Here is a 16,740-nt window from a genome sequence, read left to right as displayed (position 1 = left end):
CAATTTCAACATTTTTTGTGAGATACACATGTATATTTTAAATAAACAGAATCAGCAATAAGCAGATTTTTGGGTCATTTCTGTTCGGTTGAAATTAATTAATTAAGTGATTTTCACTGTAAATTCTACATTTTTACATTTCCTTTTGTAATTTAGGATATAGATTACATACTCTGGACCGGTGACATACCTCCCCATGACGTATGGAATCAAACACGCGAGGAAAATCTTAAAGTTTTGCATGAAACAGTGACACAACTTATCGAAACATTTCCTGGCATTCCGATTTTTCCGGCTCTTGGCAACCATGAAAGTGCTCCTGTAAATAGGTGTGTATTTTCTTTTGTTTCCTTAACTTTATGACGCCAGTTTATAGAAATTTCATGTTTTACTGAAAATTAGCGGTTAAAATAAAATACTCAATGTACAATGACAAGAAATAGTGAGAATACATAATTTATTGTTAGTCCTACAAAAATGTATATTGTTAAAGATTAGTAATACTACCGATTCTTCAGTTAATTGATGTCAATTAGATAACTAGTTACAAGCTAAGTCTAATAAGCAAAATGCAACACTTCTTTACACTAATAATACATAAAATATTTGAAAATATAGGAACTAGTAGCAATTTTTACATACTTGTTTTTAAATACTAACCGAGTTGTTGTTTTTAAATAATAACCGAGTATCATGATTCAAAAATTGTGGCTCCTAACACTAAACTCAAGAATAGAAGGACTAACAAATTTCTTATTGGCATATTTCCAAAATGTTTGTGTACTCAAAGTAAAAAAAATAAAAAATTATTGTAAAAATATTTCAGCTTTCCACCACCATTTGTTCCCAAGGAAAATGATATATCGTGGTTGTACGATGCTCTTGATAAACATTGGAGACGTTGGCTACCAGTAGGTGTTTCACATACTGTTCGTCGAGGTGCCTTTTATTCAGTGCTAGTTCGACCGGGTTTCAGAATTCTTTCTGTAAACATGAATTATTGTAATAATAAAAATTGGTGGCTGCTAATCAATAGTACAGATCCAGTAAGTGAACTGCAATGGCTCGTATACGAATTACAAGGAGCTGAAATGAATGGCGAAAAAGTTCACATAATTGGACATATACCGCCTGGACATTCAGACTGTTTGAAGGTGTGGTCTAGAAATTATTATCACATTATTAATCGGTAAGTACATAATTCCTTTTTAGTTACATATTATGTTCTATGTTTCTATTTATATTCTATGATAATATTATACACAATAACGTACAAATTTTAGTTTACACCATTATATTCTATTTACTTACTATTATTTCATTATTTATTCGAATTATTGTAATCTTAAACGTAAAACATTTGTAACTTCCCCAAAAACATATTTATTCAAAATTTACGATACATTTATTCTTGACTTGACAATGAGTTGGGTATGAACAAAATCCAATATTATTTTAATGTATGAAATATTTATTTCCATTACTTTTCAAAATGTTTAATTGACCAAATGGTCGATATAATACAGAGCATTAAAAAGAAGATCTGGAACATTAGACACTTTTAGTATCATATTTGCCGTGAGGAATAACAAATATCTAATGTACAGAGTTTAAAAATATTAATGATCATGGCTTTCCAGGGTGAATGTTCACCTCTGGTGGATATTTGCAAGAACCCCTTCGTAAAATTGTTTATTACATTTACTTTGTGCACCCTAAGGTGCACTTCGGAATTTATGAATTATAATTTACGACAGCAGAAAGACACAATTACAATATAAACTTAATATACTAACTATAAGATACATAATTACAAACTACGGTGAAGAGAATTCGATCATCCCGAACTCACGTTGCCTTATGCTTGGCAAGATGGCGAAGCAGATCCCCTAGACCAGAAATGCTCAGGAGAAGTACTCGCGGGCTCCCGGCAATGCCCGAAGTCGCTCGTGAGAGAACTCGCCTGTGTCGTCATCCCACTCCTTCAGAAACGGCCTTAGAGTAATTCTGACGTTCCCCACTTTTCTCCCAAAGTCGGCCTTGAAATCGCCCGCGAGCGATCCTGGTATTTTCGGCCGCTCGCGTTCGCTTTGGAGACACTTAACGAGGGATTTAATTTGGTGTTGCTATAGCGTACTCATGAATCGCATTTTCCAACATTGAAAAGTATTATTACTTCTTTTTACTTAAGCGTATTCTGTTTGAGTAGAGAGATACTTGAAAGGATCCATGTGTTGTAAACGAACCCCGTTTAGTTAGGAAAAATTGGCAAAGATTTGGCATCGATTTGACTGTGCAAAGTCACAAATGTAATAGCTAACAAAAAGAGCACATTTACAAATTTTTGTAATTTTCATATTCCAATTTTCTATACTTATTTAAAGATTTTCAGTTCCTTTAATCGTCCTAAATCGTTAGTTTCATTCTGGTTGTAGTTTCCACCATTTCATAGCTTGCATACATAAACTCATAAGTTCATTTAACTTAATTTTTTTATAGTTCATGTACGCAGAGTAACGCTCAGCAATAGTTCTATAATAGGAGCTCAACGAGAATTCAGTTAATCAAACACTACTAAAATTTCGTTCATATAAACGGGGTTTCACTATACTTTATTCATGATATGAACACGTTTCTGAAGGTAATTGTTTGTCAAAAGTTTGCTTCTAATTTTGTCAACGATAAAGAATGTGCAATAGTGAATAAGTGAAGATGAAAGCAGTCTACGCAACGAGCCTCTTCGTAAAAACAATTGAAGGTACGGTTCCTTATCTCACCCTTGTCATCTGTGCATCTATGCTTTGCTTTTTTTACGAAACTGTTTTGTGACATATCCTACTTCCCATATACATATCTGTAGGAGCAGAACCTACAAGTTCTTCCTTACTTGAGAAAGAACTGTCACTTCCTTAGCCCTGCTCTGTTGTAATGTGTAAGTTAAATAGACATGGTAGGAGTCGTTCAACAGTGTAGGCAAGTTGGGGAAGGAACCATGTGCGATCCGCAAGTTGAACAGCCTTGGTTGGTGTATACCACGACGTGAGAAGTGGATGTGGGGGTGGGACCGACTTCATCCCCACTCCTGTGATCTTACTGAAAAACTTCTGTTCTGACTCACTAGGTGCTCTACTGAGCTATTCGTACCATTGGTGATGGCATGGTGTAGTGGGATGGTAAAAGTTCGTATGTGACTGTGGTATCCACGTGTATCACATACATATATACATACCATTAACAGAATATTTCAAATACTTCGTGCACATACGTATATTAAATCTAATACATATGATTTACCACGGTATAAATGTAAATAAAATAGAGGGAAAGGTAGAATCATTACATTAATAAGTAATTCACATTCGGGAGTGTTCTTTAAAAAAATATTTTTATTTAATAAATTATGTGCTACAAAATTTCGTGATTTTCCTTTTGTTCTTATTCTCTATTTTTTATAAGTTATTTGCATTCTAAGGCATTACATAATAATAATGTAACTATGAATTATGTATAATACACGTTATGAACATGATTTTGAATATATTTTTATTTTTAAAAACATTAAATAAATGAATATTAACGTAGACGAAGCCCATACCTCGACTCTTAATATTTAACAAAGTCTGGCTTCAACGTAACCCACGATACATTTTCATTGTAAGAATTAAATGCTTTCCTACATAAACTCGCGTGTACAGTTTCTCACACTAAGTAGCTGATTGGCACACGTTTCATTTTCCGCGAAATGATAAAATCGAATTAAAAAAAACAGGGAATATAACTTACCTTATAACGGAATGATACACTCACTTGTGGCATGTCGGTTCCTCGCTTTAAGGCTTGGCTTGCTGGCTCACCTTATATTCTCGCGGAACTGTGAATTCTACTGCGAGAGCACGAGCTCTGCGGTAGCCGCCTAGCGGTCGCGGCGGTAATTCGAGGTGATCTTCGCAGCGCGCTGCATGAGAATGGAGTGCACTGATGTTAGAATTTTGGAACGTAGGAGAAATACTTGTCCCCATTATGGGATATCATCGTTCCCTACTTTGCTTCAATTGTATTTTACACAAGCATAACTCTTTGCCTGTCGTGTGCACTGTCTGTTTGACGACGAACTTACAAACAGGCTTACCAGAGAATTATAATCCTCAGGCAGCGAACACCAAGTCAAAACTGACTCGGTCTCCACTAGCTCTGTACCAGTACTACCATATGCCAGGAGCTTGGAATTAAATGTCTTCCAGTAACATCATAGAACAATGAAAATGAGGGTATCGCACAGTATTTGACTGTATTGTATGCGGTACTTTCACTCTTCTATTCTATGACATCACTGGAAGACATTTTGTCTCGGCATATGGCAATACTGTTCTGCATATGAGTATATCACAGTCTGTCGTCTAAGAGTTAAGCACTAGGAAAGCATTTGATTATTTTACTATGTCGCTATCGAAGCGCACTATCGTACGCGTGCATGCAAAAATACACAATTTGAGCAGTTTAGGTCTCTGTAACAAAACAATTTGAACTTTTCTGAAGTCATGCCCATGGAGACTCTTGAACAGCACCATGAAAGCAACAATATATCAAAAATTTAACTAATTTGACAGAAATCATTTTTCCGTAAGAAGTTAATGGAGTCCTTTATTGGATCTGATTTCATGAATTTACTGGATCTGAATGTTTTTGATGTAAATAAAATCAAGCAAGAGGTTAATAAGTTATAATTGTTACAGCGCCGATTCGAAGAATGGTCGACTCTCCGGATATAAAAAAAGTACGTCACTATCCCCTCCACTTTTTCTGCTGCTTAATATGCCCATGCTTATGATTATGTTTGGCCGTGTTGAGACTGCAACATACATTAAATTTCCGATCAGACTTTGACGTTCTATATTAATCTCTAGCAATTTGTCATTCTTTGATCATTCATTGAAGGAAGAACACTAATTGTAAGATAAAACTGACTATAACTGGAAAATAATGTCATGCTGAGCATTTGTTCATATTTATATGAATAGGGTTTACCTTTTATCGTACTTTTGTCCACCAAATTCATCCCTAAAGTTAGGTCAACAAGTATTGAAACACATTACATAAATAACCGAATATGACAAAAATGCAGCTTTTGTTCTTTATACCCTTAACTCTAGACTTTTAGAACATTTATAATAATTTCATGAAAAATAGGCTAAGATATAAATGACAGTTTGCTAGCTTCGTGTCACACGTGTAAAAGCGCGCAAAGTTCGTTGCGCTAGCTGAATGAATGGTCACAGAAATCGAACTATCTATGAATGAATACTTAATTACACAGCTACTTCACACCAGCAAGCATCAACCCTTTGTCCCGAGCTGAATATTTTCTGTTGCGCATTCAGCCATTCGTTTTTAGGTGGCGTGCCTGCGTGACTAATTGCACATTTTTCGAGCATATCTCGAGCTACTTAATAAGACTCTGTTAATCTAGACTAGGGCTATCGAATTTCTTTCCTGCCAATACTGTTCCACTCCCACCATCAGCCAGCCAGTTCTCTCACTAATTAACAGTTAGCTAGCTAGCATATCTCTCTCAGAAGAGAGGACTGCCACTTTTCTAGCCCTCTTCTGTTATAAAGTGACTTCTTCATACTATCAGTCTAGTCGGTGGCAGGCTAGCCTCTTATATTTTTTCCAGTGGGTTTTAGGGGATGATCGCTATGTGTCCGCCCACTGGTAATTGTCCTGTGCTAATGCAGAAGCTAGCCTGTTGCTAACTAAACGGATAGTGTGAATCAGGCTAAGTCAAATAGATATGGTGGGGGTTGTTTACAGTGCAGGCAAGTCGAGGAAGGAGTCGTGTGTGGTCCACGAGCTGCAAGTTAGACAGCCTTGCTCTACTGCAAGCTGGAAATATATTCCTCTCTTCGTTTACCCCTCAAATGCCTAAAACTGTACTTTTGTACACTATTGTACTTACTTGTAATCCAATTTTCTCAACAGCAGAACACGATATCGAACAATTATATATTACATTTTGGACTTATTTTTTCACGTAGGATCAGCATCTTTCTATTTGTATCAGTTCTGGCATACCCTGTATGATAAACCAAAAACTTACAATTTTTCTTTATGATTACGTTCTTATTCCTATAGAAAGAATTTCGCTATGTGTCGTGTAGTTTTGTAATGTCATAATTTTTATTTTAAGATAAACGTTATAATTTATATTTTCTTATGTGTATAGTGGTACAACAAACGTATTGAATAAAATAATCGCTTGAAATGAAGAGCAAATTGCTAAATGCGTAGTATTGACTTACAAGAAATATTTTATTTCAGTTATGAGTCAACAATAACGGCACAATTTTTCGGACACACTCATTACGATGAGTTCCAACTTTTTTATGATACTTCTGACCTTGGAAGAGCTCTTAGTATAGCTTATATTGGACCATCAGTTACGCCTTACTATGATCTTAATCCAGGATATAGAATATATTATGTTGATGGTGATCATCCGAAGACAACTAGAGTAAGCACTAATATTAAAATTTGTCCATTTTAATTGTAAGTACGTACAAGCAAAATAGCAATGGAAATTAATAGATTTATACTGCTTCATATGACTCCATAATTAATGATTTTAACAAAAATCGATTCAGCAAAAATTTCGTATCAGCGCAATGAACTGATGAGATAAAAGAGAAACTAAATATTCCAAAACTGCTGTTCTTTGAGCATTTTAAATAATTACTTATCTTGCTTTGATTTTTTATATGTGGTCCTCGTAATTTTAAAAAAAAAACTGGTAAAAGAAGATATATTTCTGTTGAGAATTCTAATTACATATTTTAATATGAATATATGATTGTTTTTTAATTGTGAAATACTTTTGTTTGAAATGTATTATTTCTTTACTAGATTGTTTATACATCAGTTAGAATGTTTAATTTTCCTCATGTTTCGTAGCTTTCATAGATAATATTTTTTCTTGATTCCTGTAAATTCATTTAAGGTTTTTCTTAGTTGGTTGTAGATCATGAAAGCTGGGTTATGAATTTAAAAGAAGCTAATTTATACGATTATCCCATATGGCATAAAATGTACAGTGCGCGACAAGCATATCAAATGCCATCGCTTTTACCTAAAGATTGGGATTCGTTAATAGATAAAATGAGCAACGAACCGTCGCTTTTTGACCTCTATTACAAGTAAGTACTTAGTATTGTTAACTATAAAATATTACAAATTATTGGACATACATATATGACTTAAAGTCTTTATACTTTATATTCTGATCAAATGATTTCTTATTGCATCTTATTTGGGTCGCTCGTGATGGATATACTCCTAAATATTTATCATTGAATAGGAGAGGTATTCCAAGAAAATTCATTATTACCAGTTTCCTGGTTTGGAGTGGAATGATTTGCAAAATTAAAAAAGTTTTGTTATTAACGTTGAGTTCTTTAATCAGGAATTATTACACGTGAAATCCGACATTTGTAGAGATTTCATTTTGAATTTGATTGAAATTCAGATATATTGTAGTCTAGCGATATCTAAACATATATCAAAGGATTTTGAAAAATTTTATGTAGCATTACTTTTTTCTTTTATATAGTATTATTTTTCATTTGAGCTGTGTGTACACATAATGTGATGTAGTATTGTAGTCACCGAGTATTTAATTAATCTTTCAGACATTACTATAAGAATTCTCCAGTGAGGCCATTATGTAGTGATGAATGTCGGAAAAGATTACTTTGTGATCTGCGAAGTGGAAGAAGTCATGATCGCAAAGCATTATGTCAAACTCTGGAGTCCAGGATAGATAGTGAAACTAGAACTGGCTGGCGAGCTTGGATTTATAATGGACTTGCTTTATCGTATGTACATGATTGGTGGCTTAAAACATATTCTGGTGATGTAAAAACTAATCGAGTAGATGTATAATTTTATAGATAATTTTATCATATAGATTTTAGTCAAGTATGAGTGTTATGTGATAATTGATACTGTATGTGTTATAAGGTAAAAAAACATAATTCGAAGAAATTGAGCTTATGACTTAAGTGAAGTTTACAAGATAAAATTTATGTTTTTAATGCAAGCAAATTGAGTTACAGAAATTTTTCCATTGAAAAATAAAATTGCGATAAAATGTAAATAAGTAATGTAGACTTAAACGTCGAATACAGGGATGCTATGCGAGCAAAACTGTCACTACAATAGGAGTAGGATTAGGGGATGTGAGGATCCAATACAGTTGGAGGCGTCATTTCCCTACTACCATTCCTATTGTAGTGACGTCAGACAGTTCTGCTCGCAGAGCATCCCTGGTCGAACATTCGAACGTCAGTATTTTGAAAGGATATATGAGATTTATGTCCTTTTGCCTCATAACCACAGGTATAAGGATTTTTGTGTAAGTTTATAACCAAAGTATCTGCTTCAGTTTAAAATAACACTTTTTAAATAAATAATATATGTGTGTACATTGTGATTAACTGTAAATATATATATAAATGATACCAATTTTTATTATGTATAACAAAAATTTTAAAATTAGTTTACACAGGTAATCCATAATACTAAAACAAGTAAAAAAAATGAGTTACATATTGTGTATATTGTACTACAGTAAAAATACTATTAGTAAGTACTCTTTATTTTTAACATGTAAACTATTGTAAATACTTATCTGTTAATAGGAAATTTAATCACGTACTAATATTGTAAACAATTTTTAACAAGCACTGTATAATAATCGCTTTTCGGTGCACTTTGGTCTATTTACAAACTTAGCACAATGGATTTTTTCTACCTTAAACAACAGAACGGCGGGGAAGGTTACACTTGTCAATAACCCAAGTTGTAAATTAATTCGAGCCAATATGCAAAAAATTATTTATCAGCCGTTGGAGAAGTCAAATCGAAGCAGTTGTAACAAATGAATAAATTTTCTTCTATTTATATTGTTGCATTTTACACCCTATATTCTTTTCTTATAATCCTCATTCCTACATGTACGTTAGCATTTTTGATACACAGGAAAAACGCAACTGGATGGTAAAGCAAGACGTTCAAGGAATTTTAAACTGAGATTAATCATAAGTACAAGTTACGTATAGATCAGCGTCATCCAAGCTGCCGAAACTTTTGAACAGTCGTCAGCTGACCTGTATTACTAGGTCAAAGACTCCATTTCTGTAATATTCTGATCTGTTTAGAGTGCTGTTTGGTCAAAAGTACACGGTTCGGGGGACACAGCGTTCTTATCTCTAGCCCTGTTTTCTGTGGCGGCTGAAGGGGAGAAAGGCGCGTATGACAGACACAAGATAAATTTCGTTCGACACCATCTCCGTAAAAAGAGACAGAATACACTGTATTATTTTGTCCACTCAAATTTTAAGTGCCAACAAGTGAAGCAAACGTTGCAGAGAGAGAGAGAAAACTATTCTAATTAGCCTCTGATTACAAAGGTCGTTGCCGCGACCGTGTCGAACGAAATTTGTTTTATAGTTGTCATCATGGCGGCCAATTTTAATCAAGGTGGTGGGTATAGAAATGTGCTTCTAACAAGTTTTAAATTCTTGCTTCTGAGAAACCAGTACTGTACTGAAGTCGTAGATGCTCTGCCTATTAACCATTAATGGACTTCCGAAACAAACGCAACTTTCTCAAGCAACAGATTGGATACTATGTACCATACCTGATAGTAAAGTTATTATACGTGATGCACCTTGTATGATAGCGGGGCTACTTCATTTCTTTTTTGTCACTATCCGTTATCCTACCTCTTTTAGAACATTTCAGTCGTATTTAAAATATGACGTGATGAATCTTTTTAATATTATTGTTTTGTGACTGTTGACAATAATTGCTTTCTTAATTCTTCTTTTACAGAATGTCTGTTTTCATGGCAATCCCGCGGTTTGCATACAATTTACCTAAGTACGTGTTAGGCTTGGGATAAATGAAGGTATTAAAATGAAGAACCAATGTGATTTGTAATACTAAATTATTATAGTATGTAAGGCACTTAAAAGTCGTAATGATATAAAGTCACGTAAATAAATGGAAACTGCGTTTCTTCGCGTATCAAAGTGCATTGAGAATGATGTATGATTTAGTTCATTTGTAAGTATATGACTAATGAGAAGTTTTTTACAGTGATTCAATTTTATAAGATAAATGACATTCGATCGTACTGCAAATGTTTTGCTCCTTTTTAATCTATTAGTCTAGGAGTATACGACCGACAATTTTGTCAGTCTAATTAAAAGTCGATTACAGATTGAACAGAATTTTATATTACATGTATCGATTGAAAGAGAAGGATTGATCAGTCTGTGATCGGTCTTTATTTAGATCGAAAAAATTGTCGGTCGCGTACACTTCAACCTTGTTCAGATTAGTCAAGTTACTCGAATTCAAGTGGCTTGAATGCAAGTGATTTGGGCCAATTTGACCAATGTGAACGTGTTATTTTGCTTGGCTTGAGATATTCTTTCATGCTTCAAGTACAGTTGACGTCTTTTCAACTTTTCCTTGCCTTGAAATACACATTGATTTATGCTGTACTATGCAAGGCAAATTTCAATCAAATTGACAAACATGTGAACATCAAAATAGCTGTTAAAAGTGTACGATTTATTTGAAAAATTTATTACCAAATAACCAGGACGCATCACTTCATTCGACGCCATTTTTGTGTGATAATTTAAATTCAAGTTACTTTTGAATTTTAACCAATTGGATTCAAGTAACTTGACTTATGTGAATATAAACTTGTCATCAAGCTACATGAATACAAGTAGCTTGAATTCAAGTAATTTGACTAATCTGAACGACGCTTTAGGCTTAAGTAGTGTGTAATAGCGTTTTGTTACTCGAATACTATTTTTGATAGAAACATTTCTTTGCAAGTACAATATTAACAAATTTCTTTCTCTCGATACGCAATATTTTTTAAATTCAAATTTAGATATTGTATTGATAAGATAACTAAAATTCAAAACCATGATTAGCACCTAACAATTTGGATTGCGTACATGGACATGGTAGAAGTAGGATTTAAATAAAAATCGTACTAAACAACTTCTTAGTTTTGTTTTCTTTTTGTTTTTAATATTATTGTTTGTATATATATGATAGACTATGTATAAAAAACGATAAAACACATAGCAGCGCGAATGACCGTAAATATGTTAACTGTTGGAACACGTGTGTGTTACCAAATGTATTCAAGTATGATGTAATGTGGCGGATATTCGTACGTCATCCGTACGACGTGTTCAGTACTTATTGTATATTATAGCTCAAACACAAATAACGTGAATGAAATTTTAGTGGTAAGAAACAGAAACATGTAGGTAAATCGATTTGGACATCGTTATCTCTATTAAACACTGTTCAAGTAACGCTCTCTCGGTGGCGGGAATCTACTAGGCGTTCAAAGGGCAAAAGGGCATTGCACAGTGGAAATAAGAGGACAAACCCTGATATATTGCGAAGGTCTTCAATCGGAGCAAGTATTAAATATTCAAGTGCGATTCAACGAATATTTTGTGCTTCTCTCATTTTCGTGAGCGTCGTTGGACGTTGCCTCGTGTACCATTTTTGATATTATATGAATATAAGCTCAAACTTTCTGTTAGAAAGGCACTGGTATGCCTACTATAATTATTTTTTAAACTGGGTACCGATAATAGTATGCACGAGTTAGTAATTAATTTTTAGTATTAGGACTCTCCTCCACTTGAGTGTATGCTTTTAGGCGGTACTTAGGAATATAATTATTTTAATACTGATCACAGTTAAGAAAGAGTCGAGTTCCTAAAGGCTAATAGATAATTCTTAAATTCTTTGAATCTGTTCCATAGTGCACTGCTCTTACGTTCTCAACACCCATATCGTAAATGTATAATAATAGTATTATATAGTATAATAATAATAATATATATCAGTGTAAAGCATACTTCTATTTCAATTTTAGATTATAGGAAAACTCAGTTACATATTTATGTAATTATAGAATCATGATGAACTATGATTAAAAAACGTCATGAATTGAAAACAGCAGAGAGAATTTACTTCTAAGATGCCACTACACTTCTTGTTATAAACGCAGCTAATAAGAAATAAAACTTAATAAATATATACGTTCCATTGTAAAACCGGATGGACATGAAAGATTTAACTAAGCAACACAGCAAGAAGAATGCAGAATGCTTTAACGACAAATTTTATCAAGAAGATCATGACCACTTTTCGAGTTTATTTGAAACATTTAACGATAAATTTTAATAATAAATTATATATGTTAAAAATTGACATTTGTACTATATACACCAAATTTTATACTTATTGTATACACAATCTTGTACAGTATAATTGTATAAAATCCTCCTAACTAATTTACAAAAATAAAAATCACTGTAAAAACAATAATGTGTGTCTACTGCTTTATTAAACCTCTTTCTGGACTGGTTCCTCTATTTCTATCCAAGGATTTGTTATTGAAAATTGGCGATTCCAGACAATTATTGAAAATTCCGAGATACCTCCTTTCACATCATGTTCTCCTGATACTTTAGCAGCTCATTTCCGCTGCATTGAAACTTTGAAGTTAAACTTTAATTTAGAACTTAGAAATACTGGCAAGTGTCGGGAGAACACAACTATAGAAGGGGTCTTCTCTAGGAGATATGCTTTGGTCATTACACATATTATTTACAGTGTGCAAATGTTTATTGTTATTAAATGTTATTACATAGGATTTATGATGAATTAAATAAGTCGCTAAATCCTTGTATTTTTCTTACTGTCTTTTTATTAATGTAGTTATTATAATATATGGACAGACTTGAAAAATTATAAGTGTTCTCTCTAAAAATACGTTAAGTTTTATGGACTATTATCTTCATGTTGAATCTGGTCGAATAGGAATTTTAATGTAATCGAAAGGAAGTTACGCTGTGAATATAAAAAGTATGCAATTATGATTTAGCTAATAGTAGTGTCTTAAATGATTTATGCTTTCTAATTTAAGATCCTTTGATAAGACTTTTGTTTCCGTATTCTGCTTCTTAAAAGGATTCTGTTATCTAGTGGTGTTGCCCTGATACTGAAAGGGAGTCGAATCAACTACGTATTAACATAAGATTGTTAAAATGTCTCACGCCAGCTATCCAGTATAAACGTTCTGATCTTATTATAATCCTCTAAAGTTTAATTACGTTCTTTCTTATCTAACTGACACTCTTCGTAAACTTCTTTTCTCTTCCAGACCTCGTTACGTTGTGCTGTGACGTTCAAACAAACAGTTTCTCTGTTTCTAAAGTTACATGCGCTATCTCTTATTTATTCTTACTGTTCAGGGGACAATAAATGGGGACTTTCGTAATCCGGAAATGCGAAGAGAACGAAGTGAATCGACCTATCTCTTGTTTTTCTTCTCTTCTTCGTGCGCTGTGAATTTATTTATCTTTCTTTGTTTTATTGTGTAAACCCTGCATTTCGCTCTTTTCCTCGCACAGACACTGTCCTCAGTTCCTGACGTGGACGATGATGATGGATTGTATTTGGAGACTGAAAATACATTGCAAATTCCTTTTGGTGCTATCTAATGTACTATGCTAATCCTGTACCTGTTCAATCGGTTCACAAAAAATTGTTTGCCCTGTCCTTCCAGTAAGATTAATATTTATTCTGTCGACTTGTGAGCCTCATTTATATCTACATGTAAAATAGAATGTTGGGGATTACGGAAATTCATATTTGTACAAGCACAAAAAAGAGAAAAAGAAGAAAAAATAGAACCTACATAGAAAACTTTTCTCGTCTTCGTTTTTGATGTAGGATACATTTTTGCATTTCTTGTACGTTCTATTTTCTTATTATATATTCATATTACCTGCAGATGTATAAACATTCACAGGCTAGTGATGATGTTAGTAGGTACACTATTTACCTAAGCTTATTATTTTATGTTTTTTCTTCACGACAAGCCCAAAAACCTTGTAATGATGAGCGCCACATTTCGTCTATTAGAAATATTTAAGAGTTGCAATTACCATTCAAATGATATTTTATATAATATAGAACCTTCGACAAATATCAGACATATTAAAATATAATTCTACATATCGAAATAAAACTAAAACAAGAATGACGAAATTGGTACTTTCTTTGAGTTATTAATTGTTTTAGAAACGTCTAAAGTTCGAGTGACATACATCTAATTTGGAGCTTAGAAAGTTTGGTTACTACTACTATTACATATAAATAGAAACAAGTGTAAATGAAATTTAGAAATAAATGTAGAAGGCTAAACATTGACAGAATATCACATACAATATCAAAAACTCTGATAAAACATTTCTACAATGCAGAATGCAGAAATACTTGATCGTACGAATATACATCTTTATTTCGTGGAAAACGAGTGTGACATTTGGAAGGGTTGGTCAGTTCATTTATCCTTTAGACAGAATGGCAATTTATCTTGTGGATGGGATAAAATGAAAATACTAGTAACGTGGATATAAATGGCGATGTACCTCCTGAAAAACTTCCGTTTTATTATAAAAGCTACTTATCAAGATGTTTCTGATATTTTGAATTCTCTCTTTAAAATATCATTTACGATTTTTTAATGCGAATAATTTTCATTTCACTATGAATATATTTTATTACTAAATTGGATGTATACTTTTGAAACATAATGGCTGTAGTATTAAAAATTTTTAAAGTAACATCTTACGATCACAGAAGCTTCTATCTATAAAAATATTTGATTCTAGACTGAGTACTAAATTCTTTACATTTTAACATCAGTAGGTATTCGAGTAATATTTATTTTCAACAAGAAGATGCTCAGGCGAACAATTTCTAAAAAATGATTTATCTCGTGAACAGGATAATTTGCTTTTAAGATGTTTTCTTTCTATAAAAAATGGCGGTGGTTTATAATCCAAGCAGCATTTCCATACAAATTAACATCACAGTTTAGTTGTCCAACAAAATTCCTAGCATCCTTCGGAGCTACAGAGCTTGTCTGTGGTAGTTTTGCTTCCCTTACGGCACAAAGGAAAAACAGGGGATTTGTCTACATCCCCCACTGGTCTGTTATTAAACCCTTCGCCTCTCTTTATTTCAGCAGGCTCATTGTTAAGCGAAAAAAGGTGCAGCATAGTGAGAATTTCTCATTTAAAGGTTCTGAGCAAGAAGTTAAGAAACTGAACTATAAGTCTTTTTAAGCAAGAAATGAGTTTGATTCTTTATCTAATATTTTACTTATGATCTTCTATTCTCCTATTCTTCCCTCCTTAAAGTGATATTTCGTATATTCTTTAAATAAACAAGGTAATATATGCTTTTTAAGTTCAGTAAATGAAATAGCAAATAGGGTGTTCGATTGCAAGCGGAAAAAATTTAAGAAAAGATTACAGATACATCTAAAACGCACGTGAAATGTATTTGATATAGAGACTTATTCGACTGTCAGCGTGCAGTTTGGTTAGACACAGCAATTTTAGTAGAATAAGTTAAGTTGAGCAATTGCGTTCGTGTGTTAGGTACTTTTCAAACGATTAATAATTTGGACAGAACTTTATTCACCGATTGATAACTTGGACAGAACCTTAAGGAGGGATAACTGCTTGAACCACCGTCCAATACGTGCACTATCGCCATTTTATCACAGCTCAATGGCTTGATATATTGTTTTCCTTTTAACTTTCTTTGGCTATTCGAAAGAGCTTAAACTAATTTGAGAAAAGTTTCGGTTAAAAAGATATATTTTTAAAAGTTATACATTTCTCTGGCATTCCTTTTTCTGAATGCTGGCCCTGGAGACGCCTGTGTATCACAGGTATCTTAAGTGAAAAAACGAAAGTGTCTTGTAGTAAATAAGTTAATATAACTATCCGTTACTCAAGAAGATTTTAAATTCTAAAATTATCATGCTAAAGAAAATGTTCAGTAATGTTAGAAAAAAGCAAATATAAATATACTGTGAATGTAGTCTATCTACGTGGTTCAGTTTAAAATTTTGTAATTTCGCCAATTCTCCAATTCTCTTTCGAGGCTTATTTTAAAATATTTTTAAAATATCTTCTATGGAAATAATATAAAAGAAAAAATTAATTTCACGATTCTTTCTTTTCTGTCTTATTTTGACATGTAGAATTACATCTACGAATTTTTAATACTACTTGTTGTTGACCCTTTACTCATTTTTAACAGGCTTAGAATTAATAAACGAAGGTTCATTTGCAGTTTCCTCCTCCTCTTAGTTTTTCCCTCCCTTAAATTTACCCTCTCTTAAATTTTCCCTTAAATTTCCTTTCATCTGTAATCAAGGACTCTGTAGGTACATATGTAAAAGCAATTTGGTATAAACATAATTTTTTAATTTGTGTCACTTTTAAAACGAGTGTACAATATCTGCAAGGTAAAATTACATTTCACGTATTTAAAAAATTTCAGTTTGTGTCTTAATTGAAGACTATAAAATGCAATTGATATTTTCGATTTATGGCTTTAAAATATGGTTAAAATTCAAACATTCGAACGTCAATATCTCAAAATAGAAAGACATGTGTTCTACGTCAATTTGCTTTATAACTCTAGATGTAATTAGTATACTATAATCTTCATTAATTTTAGTTAAAAAAAAGATGTTGAAGACAACTTCGAATATAAATGCTGTCAATACATAGTTGAAAATACTTTGAGTAACATCTACGAGTT

At 32.9% G+C, this 16,740-nt stretch overlaps 1 protein-coding gene across 3 annotated transcripts in view; it reads left to right on the top strand.

Moving 5' to 3' along the window:
* The window catches only part of LOC143180022 (sphingomyelin phosphodiesterase), a 34,061-nt gene extending 21,637 nt beyond the window's left edge, over positions 1–12,424 (top strand). The window contains exons 6-11 of one of the 3 annotated variants that reach the window (XM_076379507.1): positions 157–329; positions 827–1,189; positions 6,319–6,511; positions 7,006–7,190; positions 7,683–7,868; positions 9,889–12,424. In XM_076379507.1, the coding sequence (XP_076235622.1) occupies positions 157–329; positions 827–1,189; positions 6,319–6,511; positions 7,006–7,190; positions 7,683–7,868; positions 9,889–9,958 (1,170 nt within the window). In that variant the 3' untranslated portion in view covers positions 9,959–12,424. Of the gene's footprint in view, positions 1–156; positions 330–826; positions 1,190–6,318; positions 6,547–7,005; positions 7,191–7,682; positions 8,956–9,888 lie in introns of those variants that run through there. The other 2 variants (XM_076379504.1, XM_076379506.1) reach the window with 2 other exon arrangements.
* The last annotated feature ends 4,316 nt before the right edge of the window (positions 12,425–16,740 follow it).

This window comes from Calliopsis andreniformis, chromosome 6 (genome assembly GCF_051401765.1).
Source record: "Calliopsis andreniformis isolate RMS-2024a chromosome 6, iyCalAndr_principal, whole genome shotgun sequence".
Lineage (NCBI taxonomy): Eukaryota > Metazoa > Arthropoda > Insecta > Hymenoptera > Andrenidae > Calliopsis > Calliopsis andreniformis.
The sequence above is the reverse complement of the archived record's forward strand: the minus strand, read 5'-3'. Positions and strand labels throughout refer to the sequence as shown.